The sequence below is a fragment of the Salvia hispanica genome, chromosome 1 (assembly GCF_029641045.1).
Source record: "Salvia hispanica isolate PSC_SH4W2 chromosome 1, Shi_PSC_v1, whole genome shotgun sequence".
Classification (NCBI taxonomy): Eukaryota; Viridiplantae; Streptophyta; class Magnoliopsida; order Lamiales; family Lamiaceae; genus Salvia; species Salvia hispanica.
Window position 1 is genome coordinate 13,178,181 of NC_142692.1, and position 21,606 is coordinate 13,199,786.

General features: G+C 37.8%; 3 protein-coding genes, 1 long non-coding RNA gene and 1 other non-coding gene across 5 annotated transcripts; all 5 read left to right on the forward strand.

Moving 5' to 3' along the window:
• The first annotated feature begins 2,221 nt into the window (after positions 1–2,221).
• Positions 2,222–3,944, forward strand: LOC148933285 (uncharacterized). Its single transcript, XR_016134740.1, has 2 exons — positions 2,222–3,456; positions 3,671–3,944. It is a non-coding gene; the product is annotated as an uncharacterized LOC148933285 (long non-coding RNA).
• Positions 3,945–5,359: 1,415 nt separating this feature from the next.
• On the forward strand, positions 5,360–6,309 carry LOC148933286 (uncharacterized). The gene is made up of 2 exons (XM_089059804.1): positions 5,360–5,663; positions 6,044–6,309. Exons 1-2 carry the CDS (start codon positions 5,360–5,362, stop codon positions 6,307–6,309), a joined length of 570 nt encoding a protein of 189 aa, XP_088915930.1.
• Positions 6,310–12,406: 6,097 nt separating this feature from the next.
• On the forward strand, positions 12,407–14,613 carry LOC125185304 (aluminum-activated malate transporter 2-like). The gene is made up of 5 exons (XM_048081823.2): positions 12,407–12,762; positions 12,826–12,966; positions 13,036–13,308; positions 13,469–13,569; positions 13,869–14,613. Exons 1-5 carry the CDS (start codon positions 12,495–12,497, stop codon positions 14,424–14,426), a joined length of 1,341 nt encoding a protein of 446 aa, XP_047937780.1. The 5' UTR covers positions 12,407–12,494; the 3' UTR covers positions 14,427–14,613.
• A 2,262-nt stretch (positions 14,614–16,875) lies between these two features.
• On the forward strand, positions 16,876–18,888 carry LOC125223749 (aluminum-activated malate transporter 2-like). The gene is made up of 6 exons (XM_048127038.2): positions 16,876–17,175; positions 17,265–17,405; positions 17,493–17,765; positions 17,912–18,018; positions 18,096–18,239; positions 18,331–18,888. The coding sequence occupies exons 1-6, from the start codon at positions 16,908–16,910 to the stop codon at positions 18,739–18,741; spliced, it is 1,344 nt and encodes a 447-aa protein (XP_047982995.1). The 5' UTR covers positions 16,876–16,907; the 3' UTR covers positions 18,742–18,888.
• A 2,565-nt stretch (positions 18,889–21,453) lies between these two features.
• TRNAE-UUC (transfer RNA glutamic acid (anticodon UUC)) lies at positions 21,454–21,525 on the forward strand. The gene has a single exon. It is a non-coding gene; the product is annotated as a tRNA-Glu (tRNA).
• Positions 21,526–21,606: the final 81 nt, after the last annotated feature.

The following is a 21,606-nucleotide window of genomic DNA, read 5'->3' on the forward strand; positions in this document are numbered from 1 at the left end:
CAGAACCCGACGAATACCGGCCATTCGACACCAACGCCGAGTACGATCCCGACTTTTCCACCGACTCATACGGGCTGTCCGACATGGAACCGTCTCCACACCACCCCTCCGCCGCCGCCGCACCTCGCGGCCGGCCCGCCGCCGCTTCTGGGTCCGCCACCAAAAAGAAGCGGACCAAGGCACGAGCCCAGAAGTTGCCTACAACGGAGGTATGTGAAGAGTTCGCCCCGGGAAGGACGAACTACTCCGACCCCGAATCCATCGTCTTGACGAGATATTGGATTGATGTTTCGGAGGATCCGGTGTACACCAACAACCAGAGGGTGACTGCGTATTGGGAGCGCATCGCCAAGAAATACTGTCACGACCGCATTTTGCTAAGGATAGCGAAAGCGGGTAAACCGCGACTAATAAGAGGGATTTAAGAAGCGGGGAAAAGAAAAGGGCTAGAACTTGAGAATTTCACAAGGCCAAGTCAATTGATAACATAGAAGCCAAGTATTTCAATACACGGTCTTGAAAACAGAATAGACATCTCCTCAAATAAATCAGAGTTGATGGTGAGGTTCTATAATTCTAAGAGCACAGCGGAATAAGTCCTTGCTAAACGACTTCGTGTATAAAGACACGAATCGTTGGGAGATCAACTTGATAACATCGACTCCGATCATCACTCCATCCTCTTGATGTTCAACCTGCACATTTATAAATACATGCAGGGCTGAGTACACCGCGACTAATAAGAGGGATTTAAGAAACGGGGAAAAGAAAAGGGCTAGAACTTGAGAATTTCACAAGGCCAAGTCAATTGATAACATAGAAGCCAAGTATTTCATTACACGGTCTTGAAAACAGAATAGACATCTCCTCAAATAAATCAGAGTTGATGGTGAGGTTCTATAATTCTAAGAGCACAGCGGAATAAGTCCTTGCTAAACGACTTCGTGTATAAAGACACGAATCGTTGGGAGATCAACTTGATAACATCGACTCCGATCATCACTCCATCCTCTTGACGTTCAACCTGCACATTTATAAATACATGCAGGGCTGAGTACAGGAGTAGTGGACACGTGCCGAAAACAAAACATACATTATATAGTTGTCAAGCCATCACAGTAACACACAGGGATTTTCTTAAAAGGCCCGAGCTTACTAAGTTCTTTTGTGAGCTAAAAGTTCGACTACAGACTAGGTTCTTTCATCATTCATCATTCATTCATAAGTCCATTCCATTCATTCATAAATCCATTTCATTCGTGAATCCATTCCATTTGTGAATCCATTCTATTCGTGAATCCATTTCCGTTCGTGAATCCATTCCATTCGTGAATCCATTCTATTCGTGAATCCATTTCCATTCATAAATCCATTCAATTCCATGACATTCAATCTCATTTATCAAAAAAACATTTATGGCATGACAATAATTTTTGAAAAGAAACATAGCTCCATTTTGAGAAAAGATGATTTTTCATAACTTCAAATGTATTTGCTTTATATCCACACTAGTGTGTTGGATATTAAAAGAAAGCCCACCTGGTATGTTTATTCCTTAATTCAATTATTTGCGTTGGCCTCACTTGCCCTTGAGCAGTTTATCCTTAGAAAATAAATAGCGTAACACGCTAATTAGTACTTGAACTATTTCACCTTAGAAGAATGCATGCACCCTATGACATAACACCTATATCCTTAGTCTGGTCTCATAGGATCTCAAATCCTTTCTCGGGCTTCACTAAGTTGTAGGATTTATTCATTCACTTTACTAAGTTCGGAGAAGTTCTATTTTCTTAAAAACAAATACTTGAGCAATTAATAAAATATAGATTCTTGGAAAATCCCTTCTTAAATCTTTTGTTTGAATTTTTCTTAAGGCCGCCCATGGCGTCGCGGGGCGACGCCGGTCGGCTTTCGCGTCTCCCACTCTACTACTTTATTTTCCCGGAATCTACATAAACTATTCGGAAATTTATTCCTCGACCTTCGAGCTCCATCTCAATATCCTTAATTTAATTCCAACTTCTCATAATTAAATCCTTGGCCCAATTTACTAATTAAATAGTAATATCCCATCACAAAATATACTCTTTAATAAATTCCTATGGGCTTAGCCCAATTCCCTCTCAATTCATTAGGCCCAACAAATTAAATTGGAAACAGCCCAATTATATACTCCTATCGGTCAAACTCTCTCTCTCTCTCTCCTATTTTTCTCAAAATTAAATCCCTAAATTGAAGAGCAGAGACGCAGCAGCTTCTTCTTCTTCCTCACGACTATCCGCCGTTAAATTGGCTCGCCGGTGGTTGCCGGATTCGTCTCCTTCATCTTGACTCTCGGTCACCGCACTGATCTCTTCTCCTTGGCGGTGGAGTCACAGCGGAGCGGATTCGCTATTGAACTGAGGCGTCGCCTCGGAGTTCATCGACTCACCGCCATCATCGACGATTTCTCGCCCCTGCCAGGTCGGCTTCGCCGTCGTCTCATCCCTCCGACCAACGCCGTCCGTCGCTCACGCCTCTGTCGCCTCCCACTCGCGACGGCAGGCACGTCATCGCGGCTGCCGAAGTCCGCCACGCACGCCGCCCTCTTCCCTTTCGGCGTCCAGCGACGCCGACCTCGTCCCGGCTGCTCAACGAGCAGAGCCGCTGCTCCTCTCGGTTCTTCTGAGTTTCCGTCGCCGCTCGACCATCGCCGGGCAGCTCTGCCGAGTACTCCTCACTCCAAAGCTAAGTCCCCAAATCCCTTAGCCCCTTTTTAGTTTAGAATTACTAAAGCTTTGATCTTGGGCAGACTGTTATGGCCGTCGCTTATTTGTGTTTTTCGGGGTGGAGCATTGGTGAAGCTTACTGTTATTATGTTGCTCAAACTGAAATCTTGCTAAGTTCTTGCTTATGATACTATGCCACTGAATTCATAGGGAGGGCAGCAATGTGGTTATCTCTATTTCGCATAAGCTCTAGGCTCTTGAGTTCCAAACTCGATATTTAAGATTTGCTACTTGTGTGTGAGGATCCTATGGAAATCTCTAAGTTCTTGTGCTAGCTATTCGCTGTTCTACATGATGCGAAGAGTGTTGGTGTTGAGGCTGTTGGGATTACCTTAACGTAGTTGAATCCTCCTCGGTGGTGGCTGTCCTTGCCGTCACCACTCGCTGCCCCTCTCCCTCCTCTTTCGCTGCTCTCCTTATGGTGTTGTGTGGAATTGTGATGATGAAAGTGATGGTGGAGGAGGTGAGGGGAGATGGCTCCTATATAGTGCTAAGCTATTGGAATCTATGTTTGAGACTTGGAGGCAAAGGCTCCTATTTTAGGGTTGCTAGCTCTTTCTCTTTCGAGCTTGATGATTGTGAGATTCTTGCCGTTTTGGTGATTGTGGCTGATCTTCTTGGCTGATTTCTCGGCCTTGATCGACGGGGAGATGAGAGTTTGACTCATCTTCTACTTTGGGCTTGTGTAGGAGCTCTTTCTCCTATGCCTTCTTTGTCTTGACTCTCTTTTGATGTTAGATGAAGTGGTGACAAAAAAAATTGGCTTACCTCATGCTCTATCTTGTAGCTCTTCTAGCTGCACTATTCACCTACTTGCTCCATCTCTTATTTAGCTTGTTCTTCCCTCCCTCTTTACTTGTGTGTAATTTTCTAACCCCCAATTTGGTGTAAACTTGTAGGTACATGGAGGCATTCTTGGAGCTTGTGGAGGGGAGCAAAATCGAGAATAAGAATGAGAGGGAAAGAAAGAAGATGCTCCTCTTGAGCTCATTTGGTTCTATCCCCAATTTAGTTTGCTTCCAAACTTGAGAATTAAAGAAGTATGATAGATAGTGTAGAATAGGTGCATGTTGATTTTATCACACTTGTAGGCATGTCCTATTTCCATCATCCATGTATTTTATTCCTCAAGGTGTATCCACATTTCTCTAATAAAGGTATTTTCTCCACTTTTATTCTTGAAACTTAAATTTTCCTTGCATTTTATTTCCTCCAACGAAGATACTTAAATTACTCCAAAGTCGAATACAACGAGGAATGTACGATTACACATCTTCTAAACGAAATTAATTAAGCTAATAAATCCGATTTATCCCGAAAGAAGGGAACGAAATTCCGGGGCGTCACAAATACAACGCGGCCAAGCCGGCGAACGCGTACAAGCGCCACAGGGAGCAGCTCCGCAAGCACTGAGATCAAATAAAGAAGCAGGTAAATTTGTTCGCGGGGGAGTACGAGAAGTGCGAGAGGGAGCAGGCCAGTGGTGAGAGTCTCGCGGATGTGCGGGACAAAGCGATGCAGTCGTACATTTCATTGTACGGCGATTTCAAGCACTACCAGACTTGGGCGCTCTAGAGGGACAAACAGAAGTTCGTTGGTGGTGTGATTCCCCAATCGACGGCGGCGAGGAGGAGGGCGTCGAAGCACACCTTCACTGATTATACAAGTAGCGATAGCGGCGCATCTCCGATGGACCTCAACAGTCCGGTGTTCGAGGATGAGAGTTCCGGCACACCGATGTCCTCCCGGCGTCCCCCTGGCGTCAAGGCTGCCAAGGGCAAGGCCACATCCTCATCCGTCGCGCTGCCTAACCAAGCCCCGTCGCCGACCCCGAGTTCGACGCCGTCCGCGACTTCGACTGCGGCCCATGCGTACGCGGATTTGGCGGCCTCCTCCAACTACCAGACGTTGTTGGACGCGCACACCGCACTCATGCAGGCGACCAACCCGACTCAAATCGAGGGCATCCAGCGGATGATCGATGGCCTCAGCCGCAAGTTGGGACTTCTCTAGACTAGCCTCCTTTTTTTGTATTTAGTGCTTTTTTTTATTTCTTATTTTGTAACTTTTTTTTAATTAAGTAAAATTAGAATTTCTCTTTAATTGTGTTGTTTTTATTTGTTTATTATTTTTATTTACATTTGCAAACATAAAAATATAAATACAAAATAGTGAAATGCTTAGAACGTCGCCCCACTGCAGGTGGAATAGGAGGAGGATAAAATACTGACGTGGCGGTGCATAGGGCATCGCTTAGGGCGTCCCATTGTGGATGCCCTAAAAGCATCCACTATAGGAGAGCCGCGGCTCGTGGCTCTCCCGTGGCCCAGCCGCGGCTCGTGGCTCTCGTGGCCCAGCCGCGGCTCCCTATAGTGAGTCGGATGAGCGGCCGTGGCGGGGGGGCACGAGAGCGTCATTCGCGTGGCCAGGCCGCGGCGCTCCTATTGCAGCGGCCACGGCCACGTATCCCCTAATTTTTGATTTTTTTTTATTTTATTAATTCTATAAATATACCCATTTTTTCCCAATTTTTTACACCATTCCAATCTCCACTCTTTTCATTTTATCACCAATTCTACTTTGGAAAAATGAGTTCCGACGATGAGTTCCAACAATTGGTGGATAGGGAGTTCGATGAACTCGTTCAAGAGGTGCAACAGGAAGCAGAAGAAGAGGAGGCGGCGGCGGCGGCGTTCGTTCGCCCGTTCTATCATCGGCGGACCATCCGCCGTGACCATGTCGGGGCCGACCAGCAGTTGATGGAAGACTACTTTGGCGATAACCGCCGTTACCTAGCAGAGATTTTCCGTCGCCGATTCATAATGTCGCAACGGTTATTCATCCGTATATCGACTACATTGGCGCAGCAGTACAAGTGCTTCACACTGCACAGTGATGCTAGCGGCTGACCCGGGTTGTCGACATATCCAAAGTGTACTGCTGCAATTAGGCAGCTTGTCTATGCCGGTCCCGCTGATATGTTCGACGAATACTTACAGTTGGGTGAAACAACTGCCCTAACGACGCTGAGGCAGTTTTGTAATTGTATCCAGACCATCTTCGGTCCGGAGTATCTACGGAACCCAAATGCCGATGAGTGCCAGAGATTGATAGATATGCACGGGAGAGTGCATAATTTTCCGGGGATGTTGGGCAGCATCGATTGCATGCACTGGGAGTGGAGGAACTGCCCGGTTGCTTGGAAGAGGCAGTTCACATCTGGATTCAAAGGGAGACACCCAACAATGATACTGGAAGCTGTTGGTGTGCAGGGTCGAACAACGATTTCAACGTACTGCATTCGTCTCATCTCTTCAATGACGAGTGTCAGGGTGAGGGTCCGACGGTCAAATTCATGGCCAACGGGACGCAATACAACAGGGCATACTATTTAGCCGATGGGATATACCCTCGTTGGCCCGTGTTTGTCAAGACGATCCGGCAGCCGGTTGGGCCGAAACAATCCTATTTCGCGGCCAAACAAGAGGGTGCTAGGAAGGATGTTGAGCGTGCTTTTGGTGTCCTCCAAGCGCGATGAGCCATTCTACGGTGCCCGGTTCGACAATGACACAAAAATAATGTCACCTCCATCATGTATGCATGTATCATATTGCACAATATGATAATAGATGACGAAGGATATTCTGCAGAGAACTGGGCACCGGAAGAGGATGCTAGTACGAGTCACGGTATTGCAATCTCCCCATTGCAGATGGGTGTACCACATAGTAATGCATACTTGATCCAACGGTTCGCCGAAATGTAGAGGGAAACATCACATACGACACTGCAGGCTGATTTTGTCGAAGAGGTTTGGAATCGTAGGGGAGGAGGGGGTAGAGCGTGATATGCGTTGGGAATGTAGTTTATGAGACGTCGAAAATTTTCATTGTATAAGTTTACCCCTTTCTATAATACAACGAAGATTTTGTTTTAATTTTAGTTCTTATGCATTTTTTTAATTATTATAGTCCAATAATTTTTATTGTAGTAATATTAAAATATAAACAAAATGAAAAAAATAAATGAATGTATGGCTTGGGCATGTCCACTATAGTGGAAAACACGGGCGTTGGTGGCCCGACCATGATTTTGTGGCTTGGCCCGGCCAACTATAGTGGACACTCTAAGTGTGTGTGTGTTTGTTTGTTTGTTTAATTCGAATGTTTAGCCTTAAGAGCATCCGCAATCCACCAAGGGGTTGCGGTGCCGCAACGTGGATGGGGCGGGGCGGGGCAGGCCACTGGTTGTGGGTGGCTAGCGCTGGGCGGGGGACATGAGGGAGGCCGAGGGTGTGGAGGGGCAATGGGCACCTGTGCGGCATGGCGTGCGCTGCCCGCACAAGTTGTGGGTGACCTAGACAGCCGCACCCTATTCTTCTTTACTTTTTTTTTAAAATTTAAATTAAAGATAATAGTTTTTTTTTATTTTTTGTATTTTAAATTTTTAGGTTTTGAATATTTTGGATTTTTAGGATTTGTAATTTTGAATTTTCATAATAAATAAATGAATTTTCCGTGTCATATTATTTATCATTTTCAAATTTACAAGTAAAAAGTAGATAATAGATTAAATTAATGTTTGTGGTTGGGAAAGGCGTGGAGAGAGGTGTAGGGCCGTGAGAGTTGTGGTCTGGCGCAGATAATGAGGGAATGATGACGTGGTGTGGCAGGAGGCGCGTGCGGTGTGTTGTGGATGCTATAGTGAGAAGCTTATAATAAGCATCGTAGGCAGTAGGCTAATAAAGATAAATGGAGTGATTGATGTCATTTTGCTGGTATGTTGTTTTGAATCGATTCTTGACCGTAATAGTGTGGAGCATATTGTGTGAGGATCCAAGTTCAGAGGAATACAATGAAATAATTAAAAAATGACTAAAAAGCTCAAATCAAGTGTAAAATCGCATACCTTAGCTGCATTACTGGATCACCTCCTCAATTCAATTCCCGCCACCAATTTTCGTTCAAGAAATACATAATTAACGTAATACAAAAACTTGCATCATGTTTCAAATTTTCCATTCATAAGATTTCAATACAATTGCATGAGTTTTATTTACTTCACCTATCTTGTCATAGATGTAGCTCACATAATTCTTACTTCCTATAACTTCAATTTCTCATTATTCGTGTGGTAAAAAAACTCGAAAATCCACTACATAAAATCACCTAAAACCCAAGTAGAACCAATATGAAGCCAACTGCAAAGAACAAAACTGATTGTTCTAGACTTTTAGTCAATAAAAGTTACTCTTATTTATAATAAAAATTATTCCATTTATCTCATAAAAATAAAATTAATTTCATTTTATATGTCCTATAAAAATAGTCCAAGTCTATTTATGAAAACTTTTCTGTGGGTCTCATTCTTTACGAAAAATACTCAAATTATTTTTTCTTCCCGTATCTATGTTATTATCCTCCAAAACTTGTGTTGTTCCCAAATTGTATTTTTATATGATGGATGGCATACTATTAATAAATAAAAAATTGTTCAAAATAAAATTGAACTCAGTATAAGTTACTATGGCAGTCATTCCATAAGTTAAATAAAATTCAAATCTAAAGTCGAAATAATTAATTAAACGATTCAATTTTAATTTTACTTAAGTATCTTAATTAACAAATTAATTAAACCTCAGTCAAATATACTTCAGCCCATTTCTCAAATCTGCCCCAGAGATTGTTGCTAACTGGGCTTTACTCCATCTAATACGTTTGCACGATTCAGCGATCACGTTAATAGCTCAGAATTAAATTGAGAATCCACATTACAAATAATTAGAAATCCATTTTGTAGCCCAACTTTTCCCTTTTCTTTTTCTCAATCACAGCGTTTACCCTTAATCACAATCTTTTAATATGTGTAGCATGGGATTTCGTATTCTAGAGATGTCATATAACTACCATATTTATCTTTTTTTTTTTATGAAAATCATTCCTCAAGCAGAAAGATATTTAAGAAGTTATTATATAATTTCTCATTTGGAAGAGGTATCATTACTTTACCTCTTCATGAACGGATAAGTAAAATCTTATAACTACCATATTTGTTTCTTTTCATCAAAAACCATTCTTCAAGGGAAGATATTTGATAAGGTATTACATTTTATGTTTAGAAATGTATTTTGTACCATTTATTTATTTTAAAAAATAATTTACTTTTCTATATACATTTTCTCTTTAAAATGCATTCTTTTCTAGAAGGTATATTTCACTTTTTGATAAGGTAAATAGATAATACTCCCTTCGTCTACAATTAAATATTTCATTTTTTTCTTTTTTGTCCGTCCGCTAATAAATGTCTCATTTTATTTTTACTATATTTGGTAAGTGGACCTTACATACTACTACCACTAACTTTTCTACCCACTTTACTATGTAAAATCAAACAATTTTTTAAAATTCGTGCTGGTCAAATATAGGACGGAGGGAGCAATATATCTCTTTTATTTATCATTCCTTCTTGAAAGGAAGTATATTTCTTTTATGGGATATTGGCCCTAGAGGTGCCCAAGGTTTACAATTTTGAACCGAAACCGTGAGAATTTACATGAATTGAAACGTCAATTTTAGAACCGAAGCCGTTCTGGAATCGCGAAAAACCGCCGAAAAACCGTGAAACCAAGCCGGAACTGCAAAAATCGCCGAAAATCGGTGGTTCGAAACCATGAAAAATACTACACCGGAAAATCATCCGTTCGGAACAGAAACCGAAATTGACGGTTTAGGAACCGTAACCGTAACCGCGAAACACCATCGTGGTTCGGTTCCGGTGCGACAATTTCCAAAACCGGAATCGGCGGTTTCGAACCATAACTGTCGATTCGAGAACCTTGGGCACCTCTAATTGGCCCCTAATATCATGGAACTTTTAAAATGGGGTTTTTCCCATGAACTTTCAATTTGACAAATAATATCATGAACTTTTACCCGAGTTTGTTATTTCCCACAAGTGAAAAATTTTCGGCAAATAATATCATAATGTGAATTTTTTTTTCATAATTTCTCGACAACAACTTTGAGAGTTTCAAGTTCTTCAATAATTGATGATAGTTAAGCACACCCTCCAGAATTGTTCTTCAATCCAATAATATAGCTGGAATTTTGTTGCTAGTGGGAAATACTAACAACCTTGGTTAAAAGTTCATAATATTATTTGCTAATTGGTTAAAAGTTCATAATATTATTTGCCAAATTAAAAATTTGTAGGAAAAATTCAGACTTTTGAAAATTCCGTGAAATTAGGGGCCAATCTACGTTGTTTATTGTTCATTCCTTCCTGAAGAGGCTCTACTTCATTTCGTACAGTATGAAAAAAAACAGTATATTTTAAATTAGCTGGAAAATACAGCTTTATTGAATTTATTTTCCATCAAGATAGTCAATAGTTTGGTAAAAGCATCCTCATTTTGTTAGGAATACATGGGGGCTTCACACTTGACAGCGACCAACATGATAAAACCAAGCTAAGAAAATAATCACTACTCAATATTTCTCAACATTGTTTACTTAAGGGGGTGTTTGGTTGACAAGATTGTATCCGGGATTAAATTTGTAGTGTGTTTGATTTATGAGATTCAACCCCACAACTTAATCCTAGATGAATAATTATGGGATAATTAGTCATAGCTAACCCCCTATGACTAAAATAATCTCACAACTCAATCCTAAATTATATTTTGGTATCATTTTATCTTGCAAACCGAACACACCTTATTTGACTAAACGAGTCGTACTCACCAGTTTCTATGTTGGTCCCCAATTCTTAAACCATTTAATTCCGTTGGAATACTTGATAGAAGACATGTGTAATAATACCCACCTGCTACGACGACTTAATAACATATTTTATTTATTTTATTTTATTTTATGAAGATTCAAACCTGTTTACGGAAATGAAGTCACTAAGTGTCTGCGACTAATTCGACACAACTCATTAACAAAACATGTTATTATTAATTACAACTCTCACAAAATATTTAATGTTCGGCATAGTATAGCGTCAGCACCTCAAAACATCAATCATACTTATAATAAAAATGGAATTATTTGATTATTTTTAAAAATGCAGTGTATAGATAATTCATAATCTTTCAGGAGTGAACAAAATTAATTTATGAAGAATTTTATACTAGCATTTTTGTCTGAATGAAGGAAATTTTTAAACTTTCCACCCAAATATTAAGTAGGACATTTTTCTAGATTTTCCACCAAAATACTAAATTAATTATTTAGTGTTGCAATGCTTAATCATCAATCAAAATTGTCATTCTAAGATAATGTGACTGTAATTTTTTTTGACATACGACTGTGTTATTACTTCTATATACGACTATGTGTATATCTAGAGTTCTCACTCCTCTTTAATTCGTTGTTTCTTGCACCCCAAATCCGACGATCTTGAAAAAAAACACGATTCCACAACTATCAACAATAAAACTCTGAAACTTCAAAATCCTAGTTCGACCTCGCATATTTACTGCAAATACTACTGCTTTGATGCGATCGATGGTTCATACATATTGATTTGACTAACAGTATATTTTGGTGGCGTTCGGTTGTCATGACTAATAATCATGAGACTATCCATCTAGAATTAAGTTGTGGAATTATTTTAGTTGGAGGGGGAGGCTATGACTAATTATCACGAGGCTATTCATCTAAGATTAAGTTGTAGAGATTAATTATATAAATCAAACATAATACATGTTTAATCATGAGATTTAGTTTTGTCAACTGAATCCCTTTTACATACTCAAAGATAAAAAAGTTTAGCCTTGTTACGTAAGATGAGCATTGACCGGTTTCACCTTTAAATGATTATACGAAATAGGATTAAATAAAGCTAAAAAGAAGATGGCCGTAAAAGTCCCCATCATTAAAGAAACAGTGAAGAAATCGAAAATAAAATATTTAAGGGATAATTAAATTAAAGGTTGCCGTAACAATAATTAGATTAAACCTGAATATGCGTTAGCACAAGCTCACCCAAACCTTACCTTTCCGTCAATAAAGAGATAAAATATTATAATTATTATATTTGTCCTTTTTTTTTAATAAAAAATCATTCTATAAGGATGAAAATATTACATTTTATGTTTTTGAGTGCATTTTGTACTATTATTTTATTTTGTAAAAAATGATTTACTTTTCTATATACATTTTTTTCTTCGGAATTGTGTTATTTTTTGGAATGGTATTTCACTTTTTAAGAAGATACCTCTTCCATTTATCTTTTCTTGTTGGAGATTGCTCAATAATAAAATTTTGTAAAGAGTCCGTATCCTACTATCAATCTTGTGCTGTAAATAACTAAATTTTGAAGTCCCCATCAATCTTGTACTGTAAATAATTAATTTTGTAATACTTCTATCTGTAATCAAAACTTTTAGTGCTGTAATTGAACACAATCCTTGTTGTGTGGAGTCGGAGAACCCCGAGCACTATGCATGTAATGTAACCCAATTCTTAGAACTAGATTACCGGTGTAAGTAAATTAAAAGCACCCATTTGTAAAAACTAAAAAGTGAAGTAATCGAAATTAAAATTTTGTAGTGAGGTAATCATGTTTAAACTAACATGATATATACACATAATACTATAGTGCAAGCTGTAATTGAACACAATCCTCGCTGTGTGTACATCTCCTATTCTATAAAATCCCCCATTCCCCACAATCTTCCAACCCAATAAAAACACACCCAAAAAATATTAAGTGAAAATGGAGGTGGAAACTCAAGAAAAGGCATCCGCGATGCAGAGAGTGAAGGGGTGGTTGGACAAGATCGGCAACACAATTAGCAGCGTCGGAAAAGAAGCCAAGAGATTAGCCAAAGAAGATCCCAGAAGAGTCGTCCACGCCTTCAAAGTTGGACTAGCGATATCTGCGATTTCTCTTCTCTACTACTTCGACTTCTTCTTCGCTGGATTCGGCGTTAACGCAATGTGGGCCGTCATGACCGTCGTCGTCGTCTTTGAATTCTCCGTCGGTAAAGAATCTTCTTCATCTTTCACTTTCACTTTCGCTCGATTGTTAACTGATAAATTTTCAGGAGCAACGCTGGGAAAAGGCGTCAACAGAGCGATCGCGACCTTGCTAGGCGGAGCTCTAGGTATGGCGGCGCATGATTTGGCCAATCTGACGCCGGCGAAAGTGGAGGTCGTTTTGATCGCCCTCTCTCTTTGCGTAATAGGTAACTGAATTCAGATAATCATCGTGCAATTGGAAATAAAAAGGTGTACTAACTGTTTGAAATTTGCAGCTGCGGTGGCGACTTTTTGTCGATTTTTCCCCAAAGTTAGGGCGAGGTACGATTATGCGTTTTTGGTGTTCATCCTGACGTTCTCTCTGATATCGGTGTCTGGCTACCGCGCCGAAGTCGTCTTCGACATGGCGCACCGGCGGCTGACTACCATCTTGATAGGCGGCTGTGTCGCCATTTTAATCTGCATATTCGTGCGTCCTATTTGGGCAGGCAAAGATCTTCACAGATACACTGCTGCCAACATCGAGAAACTTGGGTGTTACTTGGAATGTATGTTCATTTTTCAATCTTGGTTTTCTTTTGAGAGAATTTTAGTTGATAAGTATTTGATGTGATTTTTATTTAATTTTTTGTTTATAGGCAAATGAATTTAAATTTAAAAGTCTGTAATGGCAATTCACGCATAGTTTATTTCATTCTATTGTATCAGGTTTTGGAACTGTATACTTCGAAGAATCATACGACAAAAACCAAGCACCACTCAAAGATTTCAAAACTGTGCTCATCTCCAAAGGCACTGAAGACTCATTGGTGAGTATTACTAGATGGACTAATAATTTTTCCGTTCCTTAAAATTAGAAAATTTGAGAAAATATGATATTGATTAAATATGAGAAATATAGAAAAAAAGTAGTTGAAGTATTGTTAAAAGATAATGAGGCTCACTTTATTAGAACGAAATACGTATTTACCAAAAATGGACGTGGACTTATTTTGGGGGACAGACCGATATAGCAAAGTTGAATTATATTTTTAAGGATGAAGGCCGTATATCTTATTGTATTCACTCAACTCTGACTTAGTTCTGATTGTATTTATGGCTTATATAGGTCAATTTTGCACGGTGGGAGCCGAGGCACGGCAAGTTCCGGTACCGGCACCCGTGGGACCAGTACCTCAACATCGGGTCCGCAACCCGTGAATGCGCATACAAGATTGACGCACTCAATTGTTACCTCAACTCGGATGTGCAGACGCCATTAGAGCTTCGTACAACAATCCAAGACTTATGCACTAAGATTAGCTCTAAATGCAGTTTAGCCCTCACGGATGTCGCAATCGGGCTTCAGACAATGACATGCCCTTTGTCTAGCGAGAAACACATTATGGATGCTAAAGCTGCGGCCAAGACACTCAAGGCACTGCTCAAAACTGAGCTTTGGCACGACATTGAATTCCTCGATATAATCCCAGTGGTGACAGTGGCCTCGCTGCTGATCGAGATTGTCAGTTGCACGGTAAAGATAGCTGACTCCGTTGAGGTGCTAGCAACGAAGGTGAAGTTCAAGAAGCCCAACCCAGAGATGAACAGGCTGGCCAGCCTGGAAAAGGTGAAGAGGATCCCAAGTATTGAAGCATCACATAGTGTCAATATTGTGTTTGAGTGATTATTAGCAATGTGATGGAAAATATAAACATGAATAGTAGTTCACTATGCAAGCACGTCATAGCAAAAATGTATGTGAGGAGGAGATTGGTTGAGCTTTAGGAAGTGATTGTGAAATTTTTGGATCTCATTTTGCTCTCACTTCAGTGCAACAATCTATGTTGTAAGTACAGGTAGAAATTGGAACATGATATTATATTATTAATCTTTTCTTTTATATTTATAAAATTAGTAATTGATCAAATGCAAAATGAACTTTATATAGTGTCAAATTAGCCCTAAGTTCAGTAACTTAAATAGGAAAGTCGACCTAAGTTTGCCAAAATACAGCCTTTTTGAATTGAACTACATTCATTATGTAACACCTGCATAGAAATGACTTTAGACACTTTATTGAGAATTTCGGTACTCCGGTTGAAAATTTGGCTAACTATGGTATTCGAAATTTAGTTAGACATCTAAAGTAGTCCCAAATACTTCAAAAGTGTATGAGATTCGATAAAAGGGTAAAATACAAAAAACTTGTTCAATTCACCGTAAGGATCTCATATGGCATAATACTTTTGACCTCCTAAGCACATCTATACATTCAAGTGACAGAAAAAAGGAATTGTATTATAGCTAGATTTGTTACATGTTAACCTTTAACTTTCCAAGTTGTATAATGTTATGTCCATACCTATTACTAATAGTAGAAGATATAAATAATTCATTTTTAAGTGATAAGTCGTGCACTTTAAGGAAGAAAGTAGAAGAATCTATTTCTTCAATATTTTATTACATTTAGCGCTGAATCGGCAAAATAAACACGTAACATGGAATTTCGATGTAGGGCTTTCATTCTAGCCTATCTTTGTAGCATATAAAATGATGATATTGTGTATTTGAGAGGTTGTATCAATCGGACCTCATAGGTTCCCCAGGAAGATTTTTTTTTTAGTTTCGTTGATGAATTAGTGATCGCAGGCGTCATAGATTTTGCCATTGGATTCAATTGATTCATACTCTAGCTTTAATCCACATTGGAACAGAAATTATAGGCTTGTGAGTCATGATCTGTTTTGGTTTGGGTAAATTGATACTATTACTACATTATTGTTATACGTTTTGAATAAATATCGTCGAGATAAAAAATGGAGGTTCAGATAATTTAGAAATTGGTTGAATAGAAGCGGACACTAGGTCCATCCATGAATGTATCATTATTTTAATAATTTGAATTATGCATTTGGAAATTGGAATATACACAAAAAAATGATGTCGAATTTGGAGTAATATTTTTCCCACATTATAACCGATCAAAAACTCATCTCATTGTGTCAGATAGCATTCCCCCCGCATGGGGACTAGTCGAATCCTCTCTTCACACCAATATCACATAGTAATCTTTTTCTGTAGGGAACGATGAATCCATATGTCACAACAAAATGAAATAGAGTAAGATAAAGTTAGTGGGATGTCATTGGGTCTATTTCTAAAAGTTGTAAATGACAAAATGAGAAGTTTATTAATAGACAAATTGAGTATAACATTCATTACTATGTCTAATCGAATATAGGGAATATATATAACATTCATTACTAGTATTTGTCTAGTCGAATAATATAGTTTATTATGCATAATATATGGTAAATGTAAAACCGATGAACTGAACAACTACATACGGCGGAGTATATAAAATTTGTCGTTTTAAAGAATTATTTTATTATTGTAATGATAATTATAGAACAGTCAACATAATAATTAACAACTGGCACAAAAATTAATTTAATGCTTAAAATAAATTATGTACCCCAATTGGCTATAATTAAATCCTAATTAATGTATTGCAATAATATCTTTCATTAGCATTATACTTTATATTAATAACACCCTTTTTTGCTTTTTTAATACTTATAATGCATCTTCATTTTAATGCATTGTAACAAGTACTGGAGTGTAAAATTCCGCAAAGATTACGGGCCAAATTGTTTCTTTAATTCAAAAATAGTCTTTCGTCATTTCCCTTATAGTTGAATCATTTTGTTATTTTATAAAGTTTCTTCACAATTGAGTCATTTTCATATATGACATAGTAATATTTTGTTTCACTCTTATTTTATTCTATCTACTTTATTCAATTTCTCTTCTATTCTCTCTAATTTTTTTTTTTATCTAAAGTTTTTATCTATTTACTTCATTTTCTTTTACTTAAACTTGTGCCGAAAATTTTTGCCTCAACTATGAGTAAACAGAGGAAGTAAAATATAAGTTTTTGTATTGATTCAGAAAAAAAGGAAACGTGGTTGGTTCACTAGTGTGCGACGGTGCGAAGCAAAATCCAAAACAATAACGCGTAAACTACTTGATTCTGGTGAACTACTGCTGCACTGCTGTAAAGATCCATTTAATGTTCACACACACATCCGTACGGATATCTGTGGGCGTCTCGCACTCTATAAATACCCGTTATTCTCCACTCAATAAACAACTTGAAGCAAAAATGGAAACACAAAACCAAGAAAAGGTGACAGCAGTGAACCAAATGAAATCCCGTTTAGGAAATATCGGAAATGCGATAACCGGCGTCGGAGCAGAAGCCCGAAGACTGGCAAAGGAAGATCCGAGAAGGATCGTCCACGCATTCAAAGTGGGTCTAGCCTTAGCCTTGGTTTCTCTTCTCTATTATTTCGACTTCTTCTACGATGGTTTCGGCGTTAACGCAATGTGGGCCGTCATGACCGTCGTCGTCGTCTTCGAATTCTCCGTCGGTATGTCTTCCATTTGATGCTCTATATGTCACCACTTAATTATGTTATGTGTATTGATTAATCAATTATCAATATTAATTATTTTGCAGGAGCAACGCTGGGAAAAGGGGTGAACAGAGCGATTGCGACGCTGCTCGGCGGAGCATTGGGTTTTGCGGCGCACGATGCAGCCAGTTATACCGGCGATAAAGTGCAAGTCATCTTGCTCGGTTTGTCTGTTTTTGTCATAGGTAAATTAATAATCATTCAACTTCATTTTTTTTAGTAGTAGTTGAAAATAAATGTTTAATTAAACTAATTAATTTCTTCAAGTGCAGCTGTTGTGACTACATTTTGTCGATTTTTCCCGAAGATAAGGGCGAGATATGATTACGGGCTACTGATATTCATCCTCACATTCAGTCTGATATCGGTGTCGGGCTATCGAAACGACGAGGTTTGGGACATGGCCTATGGGCGGCTGACGACCATCTTGGTGGGCGGCAGCGCCACCGTTTTGGTCTGCTCATTAGTATGCCCCGTTTGGGCTGGTGAAGATCTTCACAGACTCACCGCCTCCAACATTCAACAACTCGGAACTTTCTTGGAAGGTTCGCTTCGCTTTTTACACTTTTTTTACTAATTTATTATTCAGTTCTGTGCTTTCGTTTTATTGATTCTTTGTTGTCGTTTTAATTACGGCGGAATGTCCCAGCTGTTGATTGACGAGTTTGTTTTTGTTACTAAATTAATGTAGTTTTTGGACGAGTCTACTTCCAAGAAGAAGCGAAAGACGACAAAAACCAGGCGTTGCTCAATGATTACAAATCTGTTCTCAACTCTAAAGGCGTCGAGGACTCATTGGTGCGTTGTTTTTACCTAAATTAAATAAGGGTCAATTCAATTTTAACATCTAACACTGTTATATTTTTTGACGTTAGGTAAATTTTGCGAAATGGGAGCCGAGACACGGTAAATTCAGGTACCGTCACCCATGGCACCAATATGTTCAAATTGGCTCTCTCACTAGACAATGTGCATACAAGATTGATGCACTAAATTCTTATCTCAACTCAGATGTGCAGGTAAAGTTAAATTACTCCATCTTTAAAAAAAATTTAATTAGGATTGGTGTAATTTAAAAAGTTAAACCAATTAGAGTACGTATTGGTGCAGACGCCATTAGAGCATCGGGAAAAGATTAAAGAAGCTTGCAAGAAGATAATCTTAGAGAGCAGCTCTGCGCTGAGAGAGCTAGCAATGGGGATTCAGACAATGACATGCTCCCCATCACGTGATATCCACGTTGTGAATGCGAAATCTGCTGCTGCGAAGCTCAAGGCCTTGATGAAAACCGGGCTCTGGCCCGATGCCGACTTTCTCGACATAGTTCCTGCAGTTGCGGTGGCTTCGCTGCTGATCGAAGTAGTGGGGTGTACGATGAAGATCGACGAGGCCGTTGCCAAACTCGCCTCGTCGGCCAGATTCAAGAAGGTTGACCGCGAGGTCAAGAGAGAGATAAGCTTCGACAAAATGCAGAGAACTCCTAGCATTGAAGGATCCCATATTAATATTGTAGTTGAGTGAGGAGTGTTTATGATTTACTAGATTTTAGCAAATAAATATACAATCCTTTTGTGTTGTATAGTACTTACTGGAACTTCTAGTCCTAGTACTAAAGAATTTTGGACGTTTTGAGGAAGCATTCTATACATTTTTATCTATTGATTCTCAGTACTAGTACTACTATTTTCGTTGTGGACGTTCATATTTTTGTTTACAGAGTTATGATACCATCCTTTTATATTGATAAATAACAAAAATGTATGTGTTGGTTAACATAGTGATAGGTTGGTTAATACTCGATGCTAAAAGAAAATTTAATTTATTTTAATACCATCAATTATTATAGAAATCATATCTTTATAATAAATCAAAATTTTGAAATTTGCATTAACTTTTTTATTTAAATTATTTTTATAAAAGATATACAATCAAATTAAATATTCCTTTCGTCCCCGTGAAAAAGGTCTTACTTTTTTATAGTTTATTCTATTTCATTTGTCCGTAAACAAATGTCTCATTTTATCATTTTGGGATGTCCGTGATTTAAAGTTATTTTTCCCATTTTATATAAGTGGAGCCCACTATTCACCCAAATCATTAGAATCACATTTTATTATAAACCAATATAGAGTCCTATTATAAAAGTGAGATCTGCATTCCACTAACTCATTTTCATGTTTATTTTTACAAAGTCAAATAATTTCTTAAAATCTGTGTATGAGACTATAAATGGCGGACTGAGAGAGTATTAAAAAAAACATATTTTCCCTTTTTATAAAAAACAAATTATCATTAATTACATTTTTTTTATTTACTTCCGTTAATATAAATATATTTTCTCTTTCTATTTAATACATTAAATAAGACTATAAATGGTTGATGAAGGAAGTATTAAAAGGTCACATTTCCTTTTCTAAATCATCATTAATAAATTCAACTACATTTTCTCTCTCTTCATTTTTACCTCAATTACCTTTTTTCTCTCGTCAATATATTAAAATATATTTTCCCTCTTTAATTAACACATTAAATAAAATTTTCTAAAATTTCTTACCTTCTCATAGTATAACATCTTTTGTGAATGTATCGTGTATATAAATTTCTCAGAATTCTAACTAAATCTTAATTGCAATTTTATAAATATGATTAAGAGCATTATATGATACTACTCCTTGACTGTTAATGGTAATGTACATGACATTATATAGCTGATGAGATGATAATTTACAAACTGACGTGATTATAGTGTATTATATTATGTATAAAGTGGAGAGCTAGAATGAAAAGGTTTGAAATGGTGTCAAAGGCCGGTGCTGACAGTTGAAATTGCAAGACCGATTTAATTATGTCTCTACAATATGATAACAACAAGGCAACAACAAAACGTTAAGCCACTCAATTATTTCTTCCCACATATGTCTTGCCCTCTGCATAAGCCACGTTCTTCCACATGGAAGTTTGACAAGACAAACGTCGAAGTTGGTAGACAACATAAAATATAATCAATGAGTAGTGACTTTAAGAAACAATGTTTCTATATCAGGGATCTCCCACCGATCCCGATTAATTATCACATTTTTTCATTTCAGTCCGTCCCTCAATAATTGTCGCAATTAATTTTTATCATAAATGGTAAGTAAGTCTCACATTCTACTAACTCAACTCACTAACATTTTATTATAAAATCAATAAAAAAAAATGGGTCTCACATTCCACAAACTTCTTTAACAAATTTTTCTTTACATTTCTTAAAATCCGTGTCCGATCAAAGAGTGACAATTAATCGGAAACGAAGAGAGTATATTAATACCAAATCTACAATTAATCAATTGTACCCATCAATTATATATCAATGCATATAGTATTATTTTTTCCAAACTATGGAATAAGATTTTATTCTATAGCTTTAGGATATGTTTCATACCAATATAATTAGATGCGACCATTATCTTTATTTAAAATTAGTTTAATGTAACATAAATCGACTAATTGAGATTTATAATTCCTCTCCCCGTTCTATAATAGTGGAATCATTTTCCTTTTTAGGAGTAAGTGTTAACTCATTTCTTATCTCTTTGTACTTTGTTCCCTTTTCATCTCTCTACCTTTTCAATTTTCTACTTTATTCTTCCTTTACATAATACACTTATCACAACTAGATTAGTTACGAGTGATATTACTCCGTCCGTCCGTGAAATATTGTCCAGTTTTGTCATTTCAGTCCGTCCGCGAAATATTGTTCACTTTGCTTATTTTTTTTCTTCCATTTTTGGTAAATGGACCGTAATTTAACTCATTACACTCACATTTACTATAAAACTAATATATAAATGTGGGACCTACATTCCATTAACTTTTTTGCACTCAGTTTTCTTCACATTTCTTAAAACCCATGCCCCATTCCGAGTCAAACTTAGACAATATATTGCAAATGGTGGGAGTATTATTTTTAATCGAATTGTTGGGTGTAGTCGTGATGAAGCATTACCCCTCTTTTCTTTTGTTTACAATAACAATATCATAGTCATCATATGTATCATATCGACTATTTTTCGAAGTCACAAATGGAGCCCTTCAAAATCCCATAAAATTTTCCCACTCAACCGCTAATGAACAAGTCGATTTGTTCCAAATTTTAAAACATTACCACCAAGCCGTCGTTGAAGTATACCAAAACAGCGAAAGTTGTAAAGTTATAAGTATATAAATAATAATTTGAAAATCATCATCAGTTCCGTTGTCGTCCAGCGGTTAGGATATCTGGCTTTCACCCAGGAGACCCGGGTTCGATTCCCGGCAACGGAATATTTTTGCGCTAGTTGCTGTATCTTTTTTCTCAAAATTTACTCTTTTAAAAGTCTATTTATTTCGTTAATAAATTAGTTG